The sequence below is a fragment of the Acomys russatus genome, chromosome 11, assembly GCF_903995435.1.
Source record: "Acomys russatus chromosome 11, mAcoRus1.1, whole genome shotgun sequence".
Classification (NCBI taxonomy): Eukaryota; Metazoa; Chordata; class Mammalia; order Rodentia; family Muridae; genus Acomys; species Acomys russatus.
The window spans coordinates 60,585,101-60,607,732 of record NC_067147.1 but is presented as its reverse complement, the minus strand read 5'-3'; the positions used below and the strand labels follow the sequence as shown (position 1 = coordinate 60,607,732).

Sequence of the window (22,632 nt, the reverse complement as noted above, 5' to 3'; positions counted from 1 at the left end):
GTCCTCCCCACCCCCACTCAGGTCCACACTCTGCCCTCCCCACCGCCACTCAGGTCCACACTCTGCCCTCCCCACCACTGCTCAGGTCCTCACTCTGCCCTCCCCACCACCGCTCAGGTCCACACGCTGCCCTCCCACCACTGCTCAGGTCCACACTCTGCCCTCCCCACCACTGCTCAGATCCACACGCTGCCCGCCCCACCACTGCTCAAGTCCACACTCTGCCCTCCCCACCACTGCTGAGGTCCACATTCTGCACTCCCCACCACTGCTCAGGTCCACACGCTGCCCTCCCCACCACTGCTCAGGTCCACACTCTGCCCTCCGCACCACTGCTAAGGTCCACACTCTGTCCTATACTGCACTGCTCAGGTTCACTCTGTCCTCCCCACCACTTCGCAGGTCCACACGCTCCCCTCCATACCACCGCTCATGTCCACATTCTGCCCTCCCCACTGCCACTTAGGTCCACACTCTGCCCTCCCCACCGCCACTCTGGTCCACACCCTGTCCTCCCCACCGCCGCTCAGATCCACACTCTGTCCTTTCCACCGCCGCTCAGATCCATACTCTGTCCTCCCCACCACTGCTCAGGTCCACACTCTGCCCTCCCCACCACTGCTCAGGGCCATGCTCTGCCCTCTCCACTGCCGCTGAGGTCCTCACTCTGCCCTCCCCACCACTGCTCAGGTCCACACTCTGCCCTCCCCACCACTGCTCAGGTCCACACTCTGCCCTGCCCACCACTGCTGAGGTCCACATTCTGCACTCCCCACCACCCCTCCAGTCCCTGTCACTCTGCCCTCCCCATCCTTTCTCACAGTCTGAGTACTTTCTCAGTCTCCAGGATGGTGGAAAACTCCTGCTCTAATAGATACGACCACCTCCTCTGGCTCTCAAGGCCACCAACCTACACATGTGCTACATACATTTAGACACACACATACAAGCACACCAATCCTGTGGCGGGGTGGAGGAAGTGACCGTATACCACCTTACACGCATTCCTTCGTCGTCCTGTGCTCCTGACTGTGGTTGCAATATTGCCAATTCTCTAAATTTCCTGTCACTCTGACGTCCGTGCCACGGTTAGCCAGGAATAATAGGCTAAAATAAACCCTTTGCTGGACTTGGTGGCTCACCCCTTTAATCCCAGCACTCAGGAGGCAGAGGAAGGAGGATCACTGTGAGTTTCAGGCCAGCCTGGTCTACAGAGCAAGTCCAGGACAGTCAGGACTATGCAGAGAAACCCTGCCTTGAAAAACAAAAATAATAATAATGAGGAGGAAAACAATAAAACAAATATATAGAAATAAAATACAGAAATGTCCCTCCCCTAAGTTGCTTTTGTCTGGTGTTTATGAGAACATCAGGAAAGGGAACAGACAGAAGGGACAGCACCTTCTGAGCCCCTCCCCCACGCCAGGCCATTAGGGCCCAGCGAGGGTGTGGGCTGAGGACACTCTGAACTGGCTAAGTTCTGGTGGTTTTTTCCACCTGGGAGTGCTGCCCATGTCTCTCCTCTTGGCCAGCCTCTCTCCCCACAATATAAGGCCAGGCTGGAGGCCGGAGGGGAGTCATGCTTTACATGGCAGGCCCTGCACCCCGCTGGTCTCCGAGGCCCCTGAGTCTCCACAGTGGCACCCAAGCCCTGGGTGTCACCCTCTTCCTAATGACATTGTTCCTGATGGACTCCACCCTTGGTAAGTGGCTCCAGAGCCTTGGTGCTCAACCTTCCTGACGCTGCGTGCGACCCTTTAACCAAGCTCCCTCACGGTGTGCTGACCCCCCCAAACAGAACATCTACTTTGTAGATGTAATTTTCCTAGTTATGAATCATAATGTGAACTTCTGATATGCATGGTATCTAGTATGTCTCTCTCTCTCACACACACACACACACACACACACACACACACACACACACACACACACACAGGGTCATTTGACCTCCAAAGGGGTCATGACCCACAGGTTATGAACTGCTGCTCCAAAGAGAACCAGGCCAATGAGGTGGAGAAATCCTGGTCTCTCCGAGGGGCTAGGTCCTTCTGTGCAGGGTCACAGGTGACCCCAGCGGCAGGCATGACACCATGGGTGGGTGGGTGGGTGGGAATATGTGGGGACTGCAATGGGCCCCAAAGGAGAGTCCTGGGGAGGGCAACCTTGCTGCTGCGTCAACAACAGTGTTCTGGAGACCCTGAATGGATCCTCTCCAGCTCCAAGGACAAAACAAAACAGAGAGGGCTGGAGTTGTGCCAGATGAGGGAAGCAGAGTCCACCAGGCTGAGTGACACTGAATTCAACACGCCCCCCTCAGCTGGGGGCCAGGCCTCTGCACACACTAAACCATCTGCTGCTAGGCCTGGGCTCTTAACATGTGGCGTGGACCAAGGACCAGGAGAAGAGGCAGCTGTTTATGCATGCGGTTCGGGGAAGACCAGGCAGGGCCCTTCGGTAGGCTGCATTAACAGGAGCCTGCACAGAGATTGGACAGCAGAGTGAGGTGTGCGGCATGGGGTTATTTGAGGTCATCTGTCTACGAGACACAGGCTCTCCTTATCTCTCACGGACTCTTGTTTTCACCTCTGAACATTACGTATTAAGAAAGCATGTCCAAACCAGGCCATGGTGTCACATGATTTTAATCCCAGCCCTCGGGAGGCAGAGACAGGCGAATCGCTGTGAGTTTGAGGCCAGACTGGTCTAAAGAGCAAGTTCCGGGACAGCAGGGCTACAGAGAGGAAACTCAAAAAACTAAGTTAAAAGAAGAAGAAGACAAGGTGGAGGAAGAGGAGGGGAGGAGGAGGAAGAAGAAGAAGAAAAAGAAGCAAGCATATTCACTAGTGGCAGTCTTAGCATGCAGGCAAGAAGGATTGAAGGCCAGGTAAGGCTGATAGTGAGATCCACTGGGTGTGTTCGTGGACTGTTTAAAGAGAACGAGGATTCTGGGCGTGGTGGCACATGATTTTAGTCCCAGCACTTGGATGGGGTGAGATACTGAATAAGTCATAGAGGAAAGACTATTCTTTTTTTTTTTTTTTTTTTTTTTTAGAGACAGGGTTTCTCTGTATAGCCTTGGCTGTCCTGGATTCACTTTGTAGACCAGGCTGGCCTCGAATTCACAGAGATCCACCTGCCTCTGCCTCCCGAGTGCTGGGATTAAAGGCGTGCGCCACCACGCCCAGCTGAGGAAAGACTACTCTAACAGGGTTAGATGGGCAGCCTCAGCTTCACCTGTAAATGTAAATTAAACTTACGGACCTCTGGGTTCAAGCTAGCCCTTCAAGTGCAGGCTAGCCCTTCAGTGTATGCTAAATGAATGCATTTCTTTAGGGTGTAACAGAGTGGAAGCCTGATTTGTTTGTTTGTTTTATTGCCTTGTTAACTTTTAAAGATAGGATCTCCTACTGCATATCCCTGGCTGTGGCCTCATACTGTATAGACCAGGCTAGCCTCAAACTCAGAGATCCGCCCCTGAGTACAGGCTTAAAGGGAGAATATGAAACCTGGCAAAGGCGGAGCCTTTTAATGATGTCTGTTAAGGCAGGTGGCTTTCAAGAAACAGACTTATGGTTACAGAGCAGAAACAGGAAGGCTGACACAGGAGGGGGCAGGGGGGCGGACCTCAGAGTCACAGCATTCCGTGTTCCAGGGAGAACCATTCTTCTCGACGGACCCCCTCTGCCACCTCCACTACCAAAGTACCTGCGCTGCTATCGATGTCTGCTGGAGACCAAAGAGTTGGGGTGCCTTCTGGGGTCTGACATCTGTCTCGCGCCTCTGGGCAGCAGCAGCTGCGTCACCCTGCACATAAAGAACAGTAAGCGGACCCTCCCCGACCTCGGGCCAGCTCACACCCCCCCCCAGCCTCTTCCCTCCCCGACCTCGGGCCAGCTCACACTCCCCCCCCCCCCCAGCCTCTTCCCTCCCCGACCTCGGGCCAGCTCACACCCCCCCAGCCTCTTCCCTCCCCGACCTCGGGCCAGCTCACACCCCCCCCAGCCTCTTCCCTCCCCGACCTCGGGCCAGCTCACTCCCCACCCCAGCCTCTTCCCTCCCCGACCTCGGGCCAGCTCACTCCCCACCCCAGCCTCTTCCCTCCCCGACCTCGGGCCAGCTCACTCCCCACCCCAGCCTCTTCCCTCCCCGACCTCGGGCCAGCTCACACACCTCCCAGCCTCTTCCCTCCCCGACCTCGGGCCAGCTCACACACCCCCCAGCCTCTTCCCTCCCCGACCTCGGGCCAGCTCACACCCCCCCCCAGCTTCTTCCCTCCCCGACCTCGGGCCAGCTCACACCCCCCCCAGCCTCTTCCCTCCCCGACCTCGGGCCAGCTCACACCCCCCCAGCCTCTTCCCTCCCCGACCTCGGGCCAGCTCACTCCCCCCCCCAGCCTCTTCCCTCCCCGACCTCGGGCCAGCTCACTCCCCCCCCAGCCTCTTCCCTCCCCGACCTCGGGCCAGCTCACACCCCCCCCCAGCCTCTTCCCTCCCCGACCTCGGGCCAGCTCACTCCCCACCCCAGCCTCTTCCCTCCCCGACCTCGGGCCAGCTCACTCCCCACCCCAGCCTCTTCCCTCCCCGACCTCGGACCAGCTCACTCCCCACCCCAGCCTCTTCCCTCCCCGACCTCGGGCCAGCTCACACCGCCCCCCCAGCCTCTTCCCTCCCCGACCTCGGGCCAGCTCACACCCCCCCCCAGCCTCTTCCCTCCCCGACCTCGGGCCAGCTCACACCCCCCCAGCCTCTCCCCTCCCCGACCTCGGGCCAGCTCACTCCCCCCCCCAGCCTCTTCCCTCCATGACCTCGGGCCAGCTCACTCCCCACCCCAGCCTCTTCCCTCCCCGACCTCGGGCCAGCTCACTCCCCACCCCAGCCTCTTCCCTCCCCGACCTCGGGCCAGCTCACACACCCCCAGCCTCTTCCCTCCCCGACCTCGGGCCAGCTCACACCCCCCCCCCAGCTTCTTCCCTCCCCGACCTCGGGCCAGCTCACACCCCCCCCCCAAGCCTCTTCCCTCCCCGACCTCGGGCCAGCTCACTCCCCACCCCAGCCTCTTCCCAGGGTCCCACGCTGTCCACCTCGTCTTGTTCTCACAGCCCTAAGACACTCCGGCACTCTCTGCCCTCCCACTTGCGTTTCCTCCTCAGCCTCCCACTTTCCTGCAATGTCCGGCCTTGAAGGGCCTGGGCCCTGCAGAGGCACTGGCCTTCCCTCAGCGATGGCATCTCTGCTGCTACAGACTCTTCTGGAACAGCAGCCTCAGACTTTGGTTCGCCAAAGCGCTCTCTCCCCATCTCCAGGTGCCAGCTCCCACACCTCGACCTCATTTCCCGCCTGCATGACTGACTGCAGTCCCTCTGTCCCTCCCTCTTCTTCTGCCCAACCCCCTACCTTTATTAAATTAATACTCAGTGTGGACTGAACGGAGGGATGCACGCTCTGGGCAGAGCAGAGCAGAGGTGTCGGTCCTTGAAGGTGGCACTTGTTTACACTTTATCCGGTGTCTTGAGACAGCGGCTCAGCAGCCCAACGCTCTCTCCATCTTCTTCAAGAACTGTCAGAACTCTTGGCCTCTGAGCCATCTATCTTCCCAGAACCTCTTAGCGGTGTTGCTAGGAGCTGAGCCTTGTGCCTGCACTCTGCCCCTGTGCCACACTTCCCTGGTCTACCTCTTTCTACTGTAGAAAACAACCACTTCCTTTCCGCAGCCCAACCTTCGACACACCTCCTTACCTTCCTCCTCCTTGCCCCACGGTGCTGGTCTCCCCATCCTTTTCCACAAGCGCTGAGGCAGGGCTCCCCACAACCGTTACCCCACCAAAGCCTTCAGCCCTCCCCTGCACAGCTTCACAGGCCCCTTGCTAAAGGCTCCCTGGGCATGCCCACCCCTACCCAACTCTCCGTGGCTTTCTTTTGGTTGGGGTGGGGGGAGCTAATGATACCTGCGTGGTCTCAGGGTGGATTTGGGGGCTCTGTGCCTGTGACCCCTCCCTAGGCAGCGGTCCAGATGTCATGGTGAGCGACTGCCGCAGCGGAGAGCAGCTGTCTGACTGTTCGCACACCCAAGCCTCCCCCGTGTTCGGTTTCTGGATATTCTACCAATGCTGCTTCATGAATTTCTGCAACAGCCCGAAAAACAGAAGGGTTATGATGCACTGAGCCCCCCCACCCCCCCACTGCCTTCTGGGGTTTCCCCCAGCCCCGCCCTCATACCAGGGGCCTCTCCTCTCCATTCACACCCCACAACACTCTCCTGCCTCCGCTTCACCCAGCCCCCTCTCTTGTCCAAGGTCCCCAGATGCTCCCCCAAAATAAAGTAGTATGCAAAGTGTTTGGTCTGTCTCCTCTGGTGGATGTGAAGGCTTTGGGAGCTGGGGCTCCTCTCTTGCCATGACAATTCTGCCTTAGCTCCAGACACATAAAACTGAAGAGGATGGCATGCCCTTACATGGGTAAGGCTGGCTCAGCTAGATTAGTGGGCATCCTGAGAGGCTACACTGGCAGGGTATAGTATATAAGGTAGGTGCGAGGCGGAAGGGTGCCTGAGAAGGGTACTAGGGCCAGGCGTGGTGGCGCACGCCTTTAATCCCAGCACTCAGGAGGCAGAGGCAGGCGGATCTCTGTGAGTTCCAGGCCAGCCTGGTCTACAAGGTGAGTCCAGGACAGCCAAGGCTACATAGAGAAACCCTGTCTCAAAAAAAAAAAAAACAAAAAAACAAAAAAAAAAAAAACGGAAAAACAAACAAAACAACAACAACAAAAAACCCAACCAACTAACCAACCAAGCAGGTCAGGGCTGGAGAGGGGGCAGCGTCACTGGTACAGCACTTCCTGCTGATCAGGGGTGTCGAGCTCCCTGAGTGCCAAGAGCCGCCCTGTTCAGGGAGCTCACTAGGCATGTGGGCTGTCTAGGAGGTGATCTGGTGTTTGCAAGGCCTTATACCACGATGTACCCCAAAACTGCTTCCAGCCTCTGACATGCTGTCAGGAGCCATTGATTTGGGAAAGTCCAGGAGGCATGAGAGATCTCTGGAGGTGATCCGATATTTGCAAGGTCTGTATTGTGATGCACCCCAGAACTGCTTCCAACCTCTGACTACCCTGTCAATTGTGCACTGCTGCATCTCTCTGAAATCTGGCATTAGAGCCAAGCATGGTGGTGCATGCCTTTAAAACCAGCACCCAGGGAGGTAGAGGCAGGTGAATCACTGTGAGTCTAGGGCCAGCTTGGTCTACAAAGTGAGTCCAGGACAGCCAGGACTATATTCATGGCCAGCCCGGTCTACAAAGCGAGTCCAGTATAGCCAAGATTACACAGAGAAACCCTGTCTTGAAAAACCAAAAATAAATACATCTGGCATTGGTGTGAATTGTTATTTTCTGGGTACTGACCAGCTCTGATTGAGCAAACTTCCTATAGGATCTTATTGAAGATGTACTTTTTGTTTTCCAGATGAATTAATCTCTGATTATGGAATTCCTGATTTGACTCAAATAATTTTAAAAGTTAAAGTTAGTTTATGGCTGCAATAAATACCTTTGTGGACCCCAGATGCCTCACTAGGATAGCCTACCAGCAGATTTGTGGCTTCAGATAAGCCTCCATCACAGATGGCACCATGAATTCTGGTATTTGACCATAAATATAGCCAAATTTGTTTAAACTTCATGTGAACCTATGTGGAATGAAGTTACCTAGAGATGTCTGAATTTACTCTGTTTCTTAGAATGAAAGACAGACAAAATTATTGTCCTGAGCTCATATGAACTAAGAGATAGCTGGACAATGTATAGTCAGGTCCGTCCTAACTGATAGGTTGTACACTCTTATACGTATCAGACCCTGTTAACCTTAGACCCTGTCAATCTTTGTCATTCTGAACTCACCATGAACTTACGTAATGGATACATAGATAAGAAATGTTTAGATTTAAAGCATGTAACCTGTTGTATTTTAGAATTCATCTGCTTTTGTGATTAATTGTACTCTTCTGACTATGAGGTAATTCCCTTTTCTCAGAAGTATAAATAGGGGCTACAATAAACACAAGGACGAGAACAAAGGAGAAAAGGAAGGAGAACAGAGGAGAAAATGAGGAAGAACAGAGAAGGAAAGTCTGAGCAGCTTAACTTCGGTTGAAGTCAAGACACCTGACTTCATCCACCTTTTCTCCTGGTCCTCTTCTCTTGAACATATGTGTGTGAGTGGTTTATTTTCTATCTCTCTCTCTTACTTCTTATTTCTCTATAGATTAGCAAATAAGTTAGCAGACTCAGGGGCATCAGCCTTCTACGGCTAATAAGCCTAAGTTTACACCAACTTATTGGAGATCTCCGCAAAGAGGCCTATCTACAGATCAAAGAGCCTCCTTTTATGACCCCCCTCCCCCGTGCAGCTTCTAGCCAGAAGCCACTTTTACAGCCCAAGCCATAGGAAAAAAGGTGGTCAGTTTAAGTTCTCCGCAGCCGCAGTACAGCCAGTCCTTAGAGAAGACACCTTGGGCTCTTTTCTCTTTCCTTCCTTTTTCTTCTCTCTATCCGTTGCCTGAGCCATCAGTTCCGGCCATCCAAGAGATAAAGTGAACTAGAAGGGCAGCCGCATCCAATACCAGAGAATCTACCCTGGACCCTCTCCAGAGCACCAGCCAGGCATTAACACCTGAGCCAAGTTTGATCTTTGTCATCAGGGTATCTGCTTTCTCCCTGCTCTTGTTTCTTTCTTTTATTAATTTTTTAAACAAATATTTATTTATTATTATGCATACAGTGCTGAAAGGGCATCAGATCACATTATAGATGGTTGTGAGCCACCATGTGGTTGCTGGGAGTTGAACTCATGACCTCTGGAAGAGTAATCAGTGCTCTTAACCGCTGAGCCATCTCTCCTGCCCCCTGCTGTTGTTTCTTGTGTATGATCACTTAACAAACCTTGACCAACAACAACCCATCAACCTCCACCCCCTCATGGGGCTCTAGCATTTATATACCCTCTAAGAAAATCCCCAGAATTCCAAAGCCACACAATCACAGAAACTATTTGCAGGTGGCAAAACTCTGGCCCTCTGTTAGAGCACGAGGCAAATCACAGTCAGCCGCTGCAGAGCGACTCCGAGTCCCCACACCTGGGACTAACACAAAAACATTCTTTTGTTTTGTTTTGTTTTGTTTTTCGAGACAGGGTTTCTCTGTGTAGCCTTGGCTGTCCTGGACTCACTTTGTAGACCAGGCTGGCCTTGAGCTCACAGCGATCTGCCCACCTCTGCCTCCTGAGTGCTGGGATTAAAGGGGAGCGCCACCACGCCTGGTGCCACAAAAACATTCTTATATTGCTGCAGTTTGTTTTTGTTTTTTGAGACAGGGTTTCTCTGTGTAGTCCTGGCTGTCCTGGTCTCACTCTGTAGACCAGGCTGGCCTTGAACTCACAAAGGATCCACCTGCCTCTGCCTCCCAAATGCTGAGATTAAAGGCATAGGCCACCACGGCCTGGCTATTTCTGCGGATTTTTTTGTTTTTGTTTTTGTTTTTGGTTTTTCGAGACAGGGTTTCTCTATGTAGCCTTGGCTGTCCTGGATTCGCTTTGTAGACCAGGCTGGCCTTGAACTCACAGCGATCTGCCTGCCTCTGCCTCCCGAGCACTGGGATTAAGGGTGTGCACCACCACGCCCGACTTACTTCTGCGTTTTAAAAAAGAAACCAAAATTCCAAAATTGTCACTGCAGGGAACTTTGTTCTCTGATGCCCAGGTTTACTGTCCCTTCCTAACCCTGTCACCCAGTTTGACCAATCAGAGTAGTATAGATCTGGGGAGGAGTGTGGACTTGCTGTACACTCCTTCCTGGCCTCCAACTCCAGACTCTCCCGCCTCAGTCTCCCATAGTAAGATTACAGTGTGCACTGCACAACCTGTTAGGAGTGCTCAGGAAGGGGCACTGTGAGCCTGCAAAAGCCTCTGCTGATGTAACAGGTTAAACAATTGTGCCTTGTGACAAGCTTGTGCCTTGAAGAAGGCTTACACAGCAGGCCGCTTTGCTCGGCAACTCGGGCACCTAATCTCAGTATATTCCAAAGGCTAAGGCAGGATGGCCTTGAGATCAAAGCCAGCATGGACTAGCATGAATCTGTGTCTCAAAAGGCCAAAATAAACCCCAAAACTCTATGTGCATTTGTCTCTAAGCACACACAGCGGTGCGCATCTCCCCAGTCATGAGGTTTCCCACCTCCAGTACCCCCTCAGACTACAGGACTGACTTACGCAGGCCCTGGGAGGAAAGGGGAGCGCATCTCCAGCTCTGCAGCGGTACTGTTTTTCAGAAGGCGCTCCAGCACTGACCTGTGAGGCAATGAGCCTGACTGGGCTCACCTGCAAGCGCTTGTGACGCAATAAAAGAGTGCTGCAAAGCACCCACGAGCGCAAGAAAAATTCCAATTCATTATTTTTTTTGTTTTGAGACAAATCTGTAGCTTTGGTTGTCCTGGAATTACCAGGCTGGCCTCAAGCCCAGACTGCCCACCTCTGCCTCCAGAGTGCTGGGATTAAAGGTGTGTACCACCATGCCTGGCCAAAAACTTTCAATATTTAGAGTGTGGCAGCACACACCTGTGATTCCAGCTCTTGAAAGGTAGAGTCAAGAGTTCAAGGCCAGCCAGGTGTGGTGGTGGCAGTGCTCGCTTTTAACCCCAGCACTCGGGAGGCAGAGGCAGGCGGATTGCTCTGAGTTTGAGGCCAGCCTGGTCTACAAAGCAAGTCCAGGACAACCAGGGATACACAGAGAAACCCTGTCTCAAAAAACCAAAAAAAAAAAAAAAAAAATCGGAGTTCAAGGCCAGCTAAGGATACTTGAGACCTCATCTCAAAAAACAAACCCCAAATGCTGAAGATTCGACATCTGCAGCCCGCAGCATAGAACCCGTGCTGCCAGCTGCCAGGACCTTGACATGAACTAGGCCGCTCGGTACGGGCAGGCCCGGGCTTGAGTTTCTTCTCGGGGGGGGGAAAGGCTGGCACACCCCGTGGGTTTAGTGCTCTGGGCTTAAAGGCTACAGGTGAGAAGAGGCCTCGCCTTCGCCTTTGGTCTCCAGCTGAGCAGAGGGAAGGATGTGGCCTCTTAGGTAACTTGAGGAAGCCAGGAAGCCCAAGCCGAGTGGGCAGGGTTTGGCAATCCTGTTTGAATCCCACACTTACCTCTTTGACCTGGCTACACCTGCCCACATCTGAACCTGACCCACACCCCACACCCCATCCCGCTCAATGCACACAGAGGATGACACAGATTCAGTCTAGTTTTACTTTATTATGGAGAGAAACACCCCGCCCCCTCGCCTGGCCGTCAGAGACAGCAGGCCTTCCTGCTAAAGCCTGGCAGTGGAGCTTGGGTGTGGCACGTGACCAGGCTGAGGGTACGTGAAGATGGTGACGCTCACGGTGGGAACCGCTCTCAGGCCAGCCTGCACAGAGGCCATGCTGAATGGGAGGGAGACAGACCCAGCGCCCGGATCCAGGTGCCATGCTGGCAACCCAGAGAAGAAAGCCTTCGAGGCCACAAGATCAGAGGGACCGCAGAGCAGGATGTGGGAAGGGGAATGTGTCAGGGACTAACCTGGGGAAGAACTAGTGTCAGGGTCTAGCCTGGGGAAGAACCAGGAGTCCTGAACTGTTGAGGAACAAGTATATTTGGCGCAGGTCAGCCATGGACAAGCCCAGCTCCAGGGGCAGCCTGAGAGGGTCTGGGCCCTCAGAGTCCCCATGAGCTCGGAAGGCAGGCAGGGGCAGGGACAGGTTCAGGGCCTGGTAGAAGTGCTGTTTCTGGGACTCTGACATGGGCAGGACCAGATGTCTCCTCAGGGGCGCAGGCACCGTGCTCTGGAGCTGGGGAGAGGACCAGGAGTTGCAGTAGTCATACTGGCAGCAGTCGGCCCTGTAGTGGTAGCCTGAGTGGATGGTCCTGTGCACTTCTTGACAGCGGTAGGAATTGTGCTGTCCACAGCCGCGTACGTGGAAGCGAACCTTGACACCTGGAGAAGGGACAGTCACAATCCGTCCCTGTGAACACCGTCCACGGTCCCCAAACCTGCTTGTCCCAGAACTCATGCAGACCTAATTTTATCCCGTGTAATCTCGGAAGAGGGAGAAAAAAAGTCACTCGTCTGCGCGCGCATGCGCGCGCGCACGCACGCACACACACACACACACACACACACACACACACACACTTCAAAACCTCCCCTGTCTGCTCCTCATGCGGCCCAAGCAACCCTCATGTTCTGGAGAGGACAGAGCCACACTGCCCTACCACCTGCCCCCTCCGTGGACATTGCTCACTCCGGTAGATGGCGATCACCATGCACGGAGACGAACTGCTGACGGTACACTTTTGTGAGCCAGAAATGCAGCCCAGCGAAGGGTCTTCTAAGAGGCACAAGTGGCAGGTGCGGACGTTGTTAGGAACTGGAGCTTGGCACACCACGGAGGAACAAGTGAGATGGAGCCAGGAACTCGATTTCAGCTCCACCACCTCTGCCCCTTCCTGGATTCAGTTCCCGGCCGCACTTACCTTTCCCTGTGGCGAAGCCCACCATGATGAGCACACCTACAAGCACACAGGCCTTCATTGCGGGGTACCCACAAGCCCCACTTTCACCCGTGGATGCAGAGTGGCAGAGAGTGCTGGCTGCGAGCTGACTCCACCCGGAGGCAGGCTCCTGACCAGAGGAGGGAGTTATCTGGTGGCAGGAAGGACGGCAGGTCCTCACCCACGATGCCTGCTTCCCACATGGCCACAGCTGGCTCTTTATCAAGGACCGTGGGTTAGTGACTGTCGCTGGCACTACCTGTTGTCCACCTACACAGCAGGGTTGGTCCTCATCATGCTGGGCTGGGAGAGGTTTGACAGAGTCGCCTCCCCAGAAAGGGGCATAGACACCCCTGAGCAGCAATTGGGCCTCTCCGCCCTTTCTCAACTTCTTTTTACCTTATGATTATATATATTTTTAAAATTTGTCTTTTGGTTTTTCAAGATGGGGTTCTTCCACCCTGGACTCCCTTTGTAGACCAGGCTGACCTCAAACTCAGCGATCTGCCTGCCTCTGCCTCCCCAGTGCTGGGATTACAGGAGTGTGCCAACATGCCCCCAGCTGGGTTACATGTCCTTTAATAGCAAAACTGAGGGTACGTCTGTCTCAAGGAGCCCCTACAGTGGAAACACACCGCCAGAGCCCAGAGAGTGGCCGTTCCTCTGGCCTTCGAGACCTTTTCTTTTCTATCTTACATTTGCCCCCACACAACCCGGAATGCTGCTGATATACTCTCCATAAACCAAATCCACGAAGCACCATCTGTGCTGCCTCCAAATGGGGATGAGACTCTGAGGTGCCTGGAGTCTGCACAGGTCCCCTCCCCTCCTCAGCTCTTCCCCAGGGGCAAGCACCAGGAGACGAGCTCACGGCCTTTTCTTCCGCTTTATTTCATATTCCCACCACAATAACAATTCCTTTAATTTAAACTAAAAACCATAGACTTCCTGAAAGGGCGGCAGCAAAGGAATGGTGGTGTCACGGGGAGGGTGGGCGGGGTCAGCGAATCGTCTTGACTGGGCTCTTAAAGTTGCTGGCGGCTTGGAGCTGCAGCTGGTACGCCATGGGGTGGATCTTGAAGCCGTAGAGCCTGGGCGGAGGACAGAGGCGGCAGGGTGAGCTCTGGCCCTGCTGGTGGCAGCCCCCCACACACCCCCACCAGCCTCCTCCTGAGGCCTACTCAACACTTCCCCGACTTCCTTGCTCAGGAACACTTGGTAAACGGCTCTTTCCTTTTTTTCCTTTGGGTTTTCAAGACAGGGCTTCTCAATGTACCAGAGCCCTGGCCTGAGACTCAGCGCTCGCTCTCCCTGCCTCTACCCCATGCCCAGCTTGAAAATGTACCCTAAGCCTTTAATCCTAGCATTCCGGGAGGCAGAGGCAGGTGGATCGCTGTGAGCTCGAGGCCAGCCGGGTCTACAAAGTGACTCCTGGACAGCCAAGGCTACACAGAGAAACATTGTCTTGAAAAACACAAAAAACAAAAACAAAACATGTATCTTAAAAATTCAAATTCCAGGCCAGGTAAAGGTGGCACAGATTTATAGTCTCATTTATGGCTTGAAGCCAACTCAGCCAACAAAGACCCTGCCAGCCCGCCCCCCACCCCAGCCCCATACACACACCAAACCAGCCAAACAACAACCTGTACTAACATACAGCTCAGGGAGAGGATGTGCCGAGCAGGCAACAGGCCAGGTTAGACCCCAACCCACACAGGAAAACTTCAAACTTAAGGAGCTACAGATTAGTACCTGTGCAAAACAGACACCTTCCCTGGTACACAGTGAAAATAAGGCACCAAGGTAAGTCATGCTGAACCACAAAACCTAAGGATTTTTGGTCAAGGGCTGAGCATCCAAAATGGCAACAGCAATAGCCACTGTTTAAATAGTCAAGTGCCACACATTAATGCCAGCACTTAGGAGGCAGAGACAGACGGAGAGACCCTGTCTTGAAAAACAAAACAAACTCTCACAACTGCTTTATGGAAAAGAAGATGAGCCAGGGGGCTAGAGAGATGGCTCAGAGGTTAAGAGCACTGTTTGTTCTTCCATAGGTCCTGAGTTCAATTCCCAGCAACCACATGGTGGCTCACAGCCATCTACAATGCGATCTGGTGCCCTCTTCTGTTGGGCAAGTGTACATGCAGGCAGAGCACTGCACACATAATAAGTAAATAAATAAATCTTAAATAATAAATCTTTAAAAAAAAAGGGGGGGGGTGTGTGTCCAGGGCTACATAGAAAACCCTGTCTCTAAAAACCAAAAAACCGAAACAAACAAAAAGGACAGGAGGATGGAGGCACAAGCAGCCGAGGGACGCCCCGGCCACTCAACAGGAAGAAGCCCTGACTGTAGGGCAGGTAGGCCTAAAGAAAAGGCTGTGCTTGTCCTCAGCTCTCCCCAGGCCCTGGGCCACTCTTTGACCTCTACCTGGGCACAAACTGGTTGGCGGGCCGCTTGGGCCGGTACTCCGGATGCACCATGAAGAGCATGTGAGGGAAGCCAGTGCCGAAGTAGGCGCCGTCTGTGTGGTGGTGCCTCGATGACTTGGGTGTGTACACGTCCATGCACTTGGGGCAGTAGAGTTTCACCATGGCCTCACCTGGGATGTCCGAGAGGCCTGGGCGACAGAGCCAGACTCTGTAGACCAGGTGTCCCCACCTCTCCCGGCCGCCCACAGGGCTCCAGCACGGTGGAGATGACCCACCCTCTGGAGGGCTGCCAACCGTGCCCTCCTCCCCTCCAGCACTCACCGATGGGGAGCATGGGCTGGTTCTCACAGTACACTCGAGGGCAGTAGCCAAAGTCTCCTTGCTGGTACTTTTCCAACTGAGGCGTGTGACATGGAGAGGACCAGTGAGCGGATGGGAAGGGGCAATTTCTTTTGCTGTTCAACTCATTTCAGCCTCTGCCCCCCATGCCTCCCATCTCTGACTTAAAGCCCCTTCTCTGTCAAGACAGGCCCTCAAACTTCTCAGCTGCCTTTTCTCTGGTTAGGAGGCTGCAGAACACAGGGCCATTTGCTCTCTGTTCCTTGAAAACTTCTACCTGTTCACTTTCTTTCTTTCTAAAAAAAGATTTAATTTATTGTTTATACAGTATTCTGCTGTTATGTGTGCCTGCGTGCCAGAAGAGGGCGTTAGGTCACATTACAGATGATTTTGAGTCACCATGTTGGGAATTGAACTCAGGACCTCTGAGCCATCTCTCCGGCCCCCAAGCTGCCACCCTGTTCACAGTTTTAGCTCCTTCCCTGAAAGCAATACATTCAGCGGAACCCTCGGTGAGGACTCAGCTCTCCGCCCGCCCAACCCTGGGCTTCTCCCTCTCTCTGCTAGACTCCTTGCCTCCTGACTCATGCACCTGGCTCCCTTCCTGGCTCAGAAGCAGAAGGAGCAGAGCCTCTCACCATCTGGGCGATGCCTCGGTTGGTGAGGATGTAGCGGGCGTGGATCAGGCCGTACAGCATCTCGGCTGCCTGCTCGATCAGGTCACTCTGGTTGGGGTTGTCCTCCAGCTCCTCGTCTGAAACACGGGGTGTGGCCACCTGTCCAGCTGTCCTAGGAACCCCACCTTACCCGCAAAGTGACGCCTACACTTTATCTAGCACCAGTTCTGAACCTCGTCCATGCCATCTGACCCAGAAAGAGCTTTTGCCTCTTCTGCAGACCCAAGGCCACTCAGCGAGGCCTCTCTCCAGTCTCTCCTGCCCCTTTCCTCTCATGATGCGTACACACACGCACACACATACTCGGGGCGGCATTCCAGAGCAGCAGGAGGGAAGGGGCAGCACGCAAACCCCAGGACCAAACTGTCACTATGACCAGGGTCGTGCTACATTCAGAGAGCCTGGAGCACGCAAGAGGCACGAGGGGATCAACGCTGCTGTGTGCACCACGATTCATTCACTTGAAGGCGGGGCAGGAAGAGCAAGAGAAAAGTCCAGTGTGGGCTGTGAAGGGAGGGGATGGAGGTGGGAGAGAAAACACAAAAACAGGCAAGGAACCGATCTGGGGCGAGGAGAGCTGTAGAGTCAGAAAGATGATCCAAGAAGCAAGCTGGGGCTGGGTGTGTTGGGGCACACCTTTAGTCCCAGCAGAGGCAGGGAGAGCTCCATGAGTTTGGGGCTAGCCTGATCTACAGAATGAGCTCTAGGCTATACAGAGAAACCCTATCTTTAAAGACAAAAACAGAAAAGGAAGAAGGAAAAGAAATTCAAGAAGCAGGCAAGCAGAGACGAGAAGAGAAAGCGCACTCCTGCTCACACCCCACCAAGCCCACCCCCAGCAGCCGTCCTGGGGGTGCATTACCTGGCTCCAGGTCCAGGATCATGTCCAGAGCTTGTCGGTAGTGAGGCACCTGCTCATTGAGTCCAGTGAGGTTGAACTTGTCCTGGATGTAGTCCTCATCCACCTACAGGGCAGGGAAGTCTAGAGGCTGAAACTAGGAGAGGAAGCCCCATCTGTCCCCTGGGCCCAAGAGCCGCCTGTCCCCAGCCAGCACATCTGCTCCTCTCCTGTCTCCTGTAAACACTGCAGCTCTTTCCTTCTAAGGCCAGTCAGGGACCGCACACAGCACACAGAGACATCCCCCCAACTTCTGTCCCTCACCTATAGGAACTGGGCTCCCATCTCCTTGGGGGCTGAAGTCCTGGAGATCATGAAGGCTAAGCAGTCTAATCTTAACACACTGCGCTTTGCCCGAACTTTAACGTGGAACATTTAAGTGTTCTTAATTGTCATTAGAGATACCTCTGTTAAGCCATGCATGCTGACTAACCCTTGTAATCCCAGCAACCCTCGGGAGACTGAGGGAGTAGGACTGCCAGGAGTTCGAGGCCAATCTAGGCTGCAGAGTTCGACGGAAATCGGAACTCTGACAACATAAAATACGACACCGAGGGAACGTGCAGTTGGCCAAGAAGGGAACCTCAACTCACCTCGCAGAAGAATTCATTACCACGGAGCCCACAGAACCAGGAAATCCAGGACACCTCCTCAGAGCTACTCATCTTTATGTCGGCTGAGAAAAGAGAGCGTTTTGTGGAGACCAAGCTGCTGCTTCTGGTGTCGTCCGTCCTCCCACGCGCCCTCCCCAACCACCAAAGAACCCGAGGCCACCCCGGCTTAAAGGAGCTCAGCTTCGGCAGCATCCCTCCCTCCGCAAGCTTCTCTTCCTAACCCCGGCGCCCCACCCCCGCCCCGTCCCCCCAGCGTCGTGAGGATGGGTCCCGCCGCTTTCCAGGAGGATGACAGGTCCTGATCTGCTCCTGTTACCCCAGCCCCCTCTGGGCCCCGGCTCCCCAGCACCGCAGGTGCCTGCACGTCCCCGGCGCCTGTCCCAAGGCTGCCGAAGTTCATCCTTCGCCGGCAGAACCGGCCTCTCCGGCCCTCACAGGGTCGGCGAGGGCCCCGCACTCCGGTGCGACTCCCGAGCGGGAGTCCCGTCTCCTCGGGCCACCCGACCCGGTCGGTCACTTCCTCCCTCGCCCCCCACATCCAGGGACCGACGACTCGGCGCGGAGACGACCCCGGACTCACCGGCCGGACGGGGGCTGGGACTGGGACGGGGAAAGGGGAGTTGTGCTTCGAAGGAACGGCAGCGACCGCTACGGCGCAGGAAGCCGACCCAACCGCGGCAGGAGAAGCGGGGAGGGAGGGGAAGTGGAAACTGGGAGGAAATGGGGAGGGGCGGGAGAGAGGGCAACGCGCAGGCTCCGAGAACCGCCCCCTACCTCCGAGGACGCCGGGAGATGGAGTCCGTCAGCAGAGAGAAACTGACGCAGTGAGGGGGAAGGCGAACTACCAATCCCAGGAGCACCCGCGCACGACTCTGGGGTCGCGAGGCCCTAGAGGAAGCCGCCCGGGGGCGGGGCGAACTGGGGAGCCACCGGAAGCGGAAGCCAGTTACAGCGTCTTCCCGACCAGGAAGCCTGGGAAATATAGTCTTCTGCTCAGGAGGCTCGGGAGGCTGCGGGGCGGGCGCCGGCTGCCGTCTCCGTCGCTGCTGCGCGCTCTCCTCGTCCCGCTCGGGTCTTCCCCGCCGCCCCGGGGACCGACCCCGCCCCAGGCCACCCCACCGCGACCCTGCTTCTCCCGCCGGGCCCGCGACAGCGCTCGCTCAGGCGCGGGCGTGCGTCGAGGTGTGGCTCGGTGGTGACGGGGGCTGCGGCCGGGCGTGCTGGGGACGGCGTGAGAACCTGGCCGCCCCTGCCTGCGCGCTAACCTGAGGTGGCGCCGGCCATCCTGCCGCTCGTCCCTTTGCACTTCTCCATTTCCTCGGGGCTTGAGCGGAGCGAAACCTGCTCAGAGTAGTGGTGAGGGGCACCGTGCTGTTACTTCATCGCGCAGCTCCTCGGCATGCCACGGGCTCTTGCCTTTGTGTCCTCGGGGCCTCTGCCAGCGCAGAGCGTGGCCTCGCAGCTCTAGAAAAGGAGCTTGCAGCGGGAGGGACCACGTCGAGGGTGGCGAAGAGCATTGTGGGGGCGTTATGTAAAAGCAAGACCCCAACCGACAGGTCCCCCTGGGTCCTCGCGCTGTCTGGGCACGCGATGCTTTACGCGGATTCCTGGAAAGGTTCCAGCGCGGGAAACTGAACCTTGTGGGTGTTTTGTTGTTGTTGTTGCTGATGCTGCGCATGCGTCCTTGTGCCGCGTGGATATTGATTGTGTCAACCCTTACAGATTACAAGAACGACATTTTGCGGTACAGAAGTGACAGTGTAACACCCCACCCCCCCAAAAAAAAAACCTTCCAGAATAATGTCACGCCTGATTTTATCTGGGAAAAGGAGATCCCTAAATAAGATCGAGCAAGATTTAAAAGGTCAAGCTGATATTTCCTAACGGTATGTGTTACAGGATGAGAAATGTTATTTGCTCTTGGGGGGGGGGGGTAGGGAGATTGGAGTAGAATAGACAGCTGTCTGCTGGTGGAATATGTTATTTTCTTGTTTCTGTCTTTGTTTTTGTTTTTGTTTTCTCTCCTGTATTAGAGATAGTACCCAGACCTCCCAAATTCGAGGCAAGCAATCCACACAGAGCCATACCTTCGATGCCCTCATGAAATTTTATTAACATCATGGCCTGGATCTGTTATCCCACGGGTCCATTTTACACATGAACCCTAGGCTCTGCAGAAGCTTAAGTTTTGAAGTCAGTTTTGGGATGAGAGGCTCATTTTAGTTCTAGGCTGCCTTCTCATCCCAGCAGGCCCCTGGAGGTGGTGCTGGTGATCACACTAGCTTGCCTTGGCCTTTCCTGGCCCCCTCTTCGTTTTCTCGTATCTCCCCAAAGCCATGGCCAGGCCATCCCTCATCGCATTTACTCCAGCCACTGACCCCAGTGACCTGTGGAAGGATGGGCAGCAGCAGTCGCAGCCGGAGAAGCCAGAGCCTGTCCTGGATGGGGCTGCAGCCCGGGCCTTCTATGAGGCTCTAATTGCAGATGAGAGTACTTCCCCTAAGCCCCAGAGAGCCGAGCCTGTCAGGGAGAGGAAGAGGAAGAAACGCAGAGTGATGAGGGAGACGGCGGCGGCAGCTGGAGTCTCAGGACAAGGAGCCTCACCTGAGGATGAAGACAAGATGACCCAGTGGATCCTGCGAGCGGCCCAGAATGGGGATCTGAGAGAACTGCACCGGCTGCTGGAACCGCGGGAGGCAGGGGGCGCTGGGGGCAACATCAACGCTCGTGATGCCTTCTGGTGGACTCCCTTAATGTGTGCCGCCCGTGCGGGCCAGGGCGCTGCGGTGCGCTATTTGCTAGGCCGAGGGGCTGCCTGGGTAGGAGTCTGTGAGCTGGGAGGCAGAGACGCTGCTCAGCTGGCTGAGGAAGCAGGCTTCCCCGAGGTGGCCCGCATGGTCAGAGAGAGTCCTGGAGAGACAAGGCGCCCAGAGAACCAGAGCCGGTGAGGACTGGACCCTTGGCCCCTACCCATCTTTATCGAGTTCTTCCTTTCCTGGACACCTCATACCAGGGGTCCCAGAACCGCTAAAGAGAGCCACGTCACAGAGCGGCAGTGGGGTGGCCTTTGTCATATAAATCCTGGTTCCATTTGCAATGGCAGCAGATCTCAGTCGTTGCTTGGGGAGTGGGGATAAGCACATCTTTCTCGAAGGGTTAAGATGCTGTAGCTTAGCAAGGGAAGTGATGGGTGGGACAGTGCTTGTCACATACAGTGCCCCGTACACTACACACCCACCTAACAGTCCTCCACAACAGCCCCTCTGGACAGATGGAGGGGGCTAGTGTAGTTTGACGGTGGGGTACCAACCTGGCACTGGGAAGACCCTGGGCTCCCTCTCCAAAATAAAACCAAAAGATGGTGCTAAAACTAGAAGGCATGGAGCCCTGTGGCCTGGCCTGCCAGGTGCTGAGGCATCAGCTTTCTCCCTTTGTTGTGACTCGTGTCTCTCTCTCTGCAGATCTCCCCCCTCCTCCCAGTTCTGCGAGGACTGTGGCGCCTACTTTGAAGACGCCAACCACCGCACATCGACTGCTCACCTGCTCTCGCAGTCTAAGAGTCCCCAGCCCTCCAACCTTCCCCTGGGGGTACCCACCTCCAGTCCTGGCTTCAGGCTGCTGCTGAGGGGTGGCTGGGAACCAGGAATGGGGCTAGGGCCCCGGGGTGAAGGCCGTGCCAACCCTATTCCCACTGTCCTCAAAAGGGACCAGGAAGGGCTGGGCTATGGATCCACACCCCAGCCCCGAGTCACGCACTTTCCGGCTCGGGATACGCGTGCTGTGTCTGGGGGAGAGAGAGTGCCTCGAGTTGCCACACTGAGTCAGAGGGAGAATAGAAGGAGAGCCGAGAAGGACAGAGCCTGGGAGCGAGCTCTGAGACTGTACATGAACCTCGGGCCCTGACTGGGGTGGCCTGGCCCTAGTCTGTCACTGGCTGGACTTGGACCTCCAGACTCTCAGGCCTTGGCTGTTGGGCTCTCTCTCTCTGCTTTTAGAGGGAAATAAACTTCCTTCATAGTGGCTTGTTTACTATTCTGCATGATATAGTAGGGAATGGAGCAAATTTGAGGTCGTGTGATGTCTCACCTGAGCTAAAGGGACAAGCTGTCCAGGTGACAGAATCCCAGCCCCGCTGGCTGCATTCTTCCTGCTCCTTGAAACCCCGTGAACTGTGCAAGACTCCCCTCTTAGTGGGTCTCTTGGCCCATCTGGTCAATTCAGTGACCTGGGTCATAAACCAAGTTTGCTATGTGCTGAAAACAGGAGACACCACAAACCCATAAGTTCTGAACTCTCTGAAGAGGCCCATTGTGGTTAAATGTAATGCCTGGTGAGAGGGAGGTTAAAAGTCCCCGGAAAGGAAGTAGAGTCCTGCAAGATTGGCCAAAGTGACCTGACCAACAAGTGCCATTCTGACCTCCCAAATCGTGAAGTTTAAGATGATTTTAAGATTTTTTTTTTTTTTTGAGACAATTTCTTGCTATGTAGATCAGGCTGACCCTCAAGCTTCCAACTGATACAACTGCCTCTGGAGTGCTAAGATTGTGTGTGCACCGGCGACTTTGTTGCAGTATGGGGGCTGTAACCCAGGGCTTCATGCCTGCTCACTGAGTTAAAGCCCTAGTCCGGAGGCAGGCAGTCCTGCAACTCCATTTCACGCCCTGAAAACCAGGCAGCACGTTTTACTTTCCTACATTTCTCTTTCTTAGTTGGCACCCCCATCCCCTGGGATGCTCATACCAAGTGCTAGAACCCGAAGGCTTTCACATATCTGTCCAGAAGGGCAAAGGGCGCTGCTTAAGTCACGTGGCTTCTGTTGTTTCCCTTCCTGGACCTGTATTACCTGAAGAGAGACACGGAGGAATGGCGGGGTGTGCAGAACTGTAGGGAAGCCAGGAGTTCAGCATTAGGAAAGCAGGTAAAAGGGCCAACGCAGAGCTGCCCTGGGCTCTCTCTCTATATATATATAATGTCCAGGCCTTTCCTGAGCTACATATGTAGGGAGACTTTCTAAAACCAAAGCCAGGCGGTGGTGACACAGGAGGCAAGGAGCCCCTGGTCTGAGTTCATGGCCAGCCTGGTCTATATAGC

The 22,632-nt window shown here is 55.0% G+C and overlaps 4 protein-coding genes across 6 annotated transcripts; 2 read left to right on the top strand and 2 right to left on the bottom strand.

Moving 5' to 3' along the window:
* The first annotated feature begins 1,574 nt into the window (after positions 1-1,574).
* Positions 1,575-6,166, top strand: Ly6g5c (lymphocyte antigen 6 family member G5C). The gene is made up of 3 exons (XM_051152634.1): positions 1,575-1,703; positions 3,656-3,823; positions 6,001-6,166. Exons 1-3 carry the CDS (start codon positions 1,580-1,582, stop codon positions 6,162-6,164), a joined length of 456 nt encoding a protein of 151 aa, XP_051008591.1. The 5' UTR covers positions 1,575-1,579; the 3' UTR covers positions 6,165-6,166.
* Positions 6,167-11,544: 5,378 nt separating this feature from the next.
* Ly6g5b (lymphocyte antigen 6 family member G5B) lies at positions 11,545-12,867 on the bottom strand. Its single transcript, XM_051152633.1, has 3 exons — positions 12,557-12,867; positions 12,325-12,456; positions 11,545-12,017 (listed from the first exon to the last, which is right to left on the bottom strand). The coding sequence occupies exons 1-3, from the start codon at positions 12,612-12,614 to the stop codon at positions 11,620-11,622; spliced, it is 588 nt and encodes a 195-aa protein (XP_051008590.1). The 5' UTR covers positions 12,615-12,867; the 3' UTR covers positions 11,545-11,619.
* A 584-nt stretch (positions 12,868-13,451) lies between these two features.
* Positions 13,452-18,881, bottom strand: Csnk2b (casein kinase 2 beta). Of its 3 annotated transcripts, none has more exons than XM_051153526.1 (7): positions 18,807-18,881; positions 17,521-17,603; positions 16,892-16,994; positions 15,991-16,106; positions 15,335-15,410; positions 15,012-15,201; positions 13,452-13,665 (listed from the first exon to the last, which is right to left on the bottom strand). In XM_051153526.1, exons 1-7 carry the CDS (start codon positions 18,853-18,855, stop codon positions 13,575-13,577), a joined length of 708 nt encoding a protein of 235 aa, XP_051009483.1. In that variant the 5' UTR covers positions 18,856-18,881; the 3' UTR covers positions 13,452-13,574. The 3 variants fall into 3 exon arrangements, with proteins under 3 accessions (XP_051009483.1, XP_051009485.1, XP_051009484.1); XM_051153528.1 differs by lacking the exon at positions 18,807-18,881 and adding an exon at positions 18,316-18,491 and having other exon boundaries at positions 13,454-13,665; XM_051153527.1 differs by lacking the exon at positions 18,807-18,881 and adding an exon at positions 18,122-18,278 and having other exon boundaries at positions 13,455-13,665.
* Positions 18,882-19,260: 379 nt separating this feature from the next.
* Positions 19,261-21,558, top strand: Gpank1 (G-patch domain and ankyrin repeats 1). Its single transcript, XM_051153525.1, has 3 exons — positions 19,261-19,427; positions 19,876-20,485; positions 21,003-21,558. Exons 2-3 carry the CDS (start codon positions 19,878-19,880, stop codon positions 21,442-21,444), a joined length of 1,050 nt encoding a protein of 349 aa, XP_051009482.1. The 5' UTR covers positions 19,261-19,427; positions 19,876-19,877; the 3' UTR covers positions 21,445-21,558.
* The last annotated feature ends 1,074 nt before the right edge of the window (positions 21,559-22,632 follow it).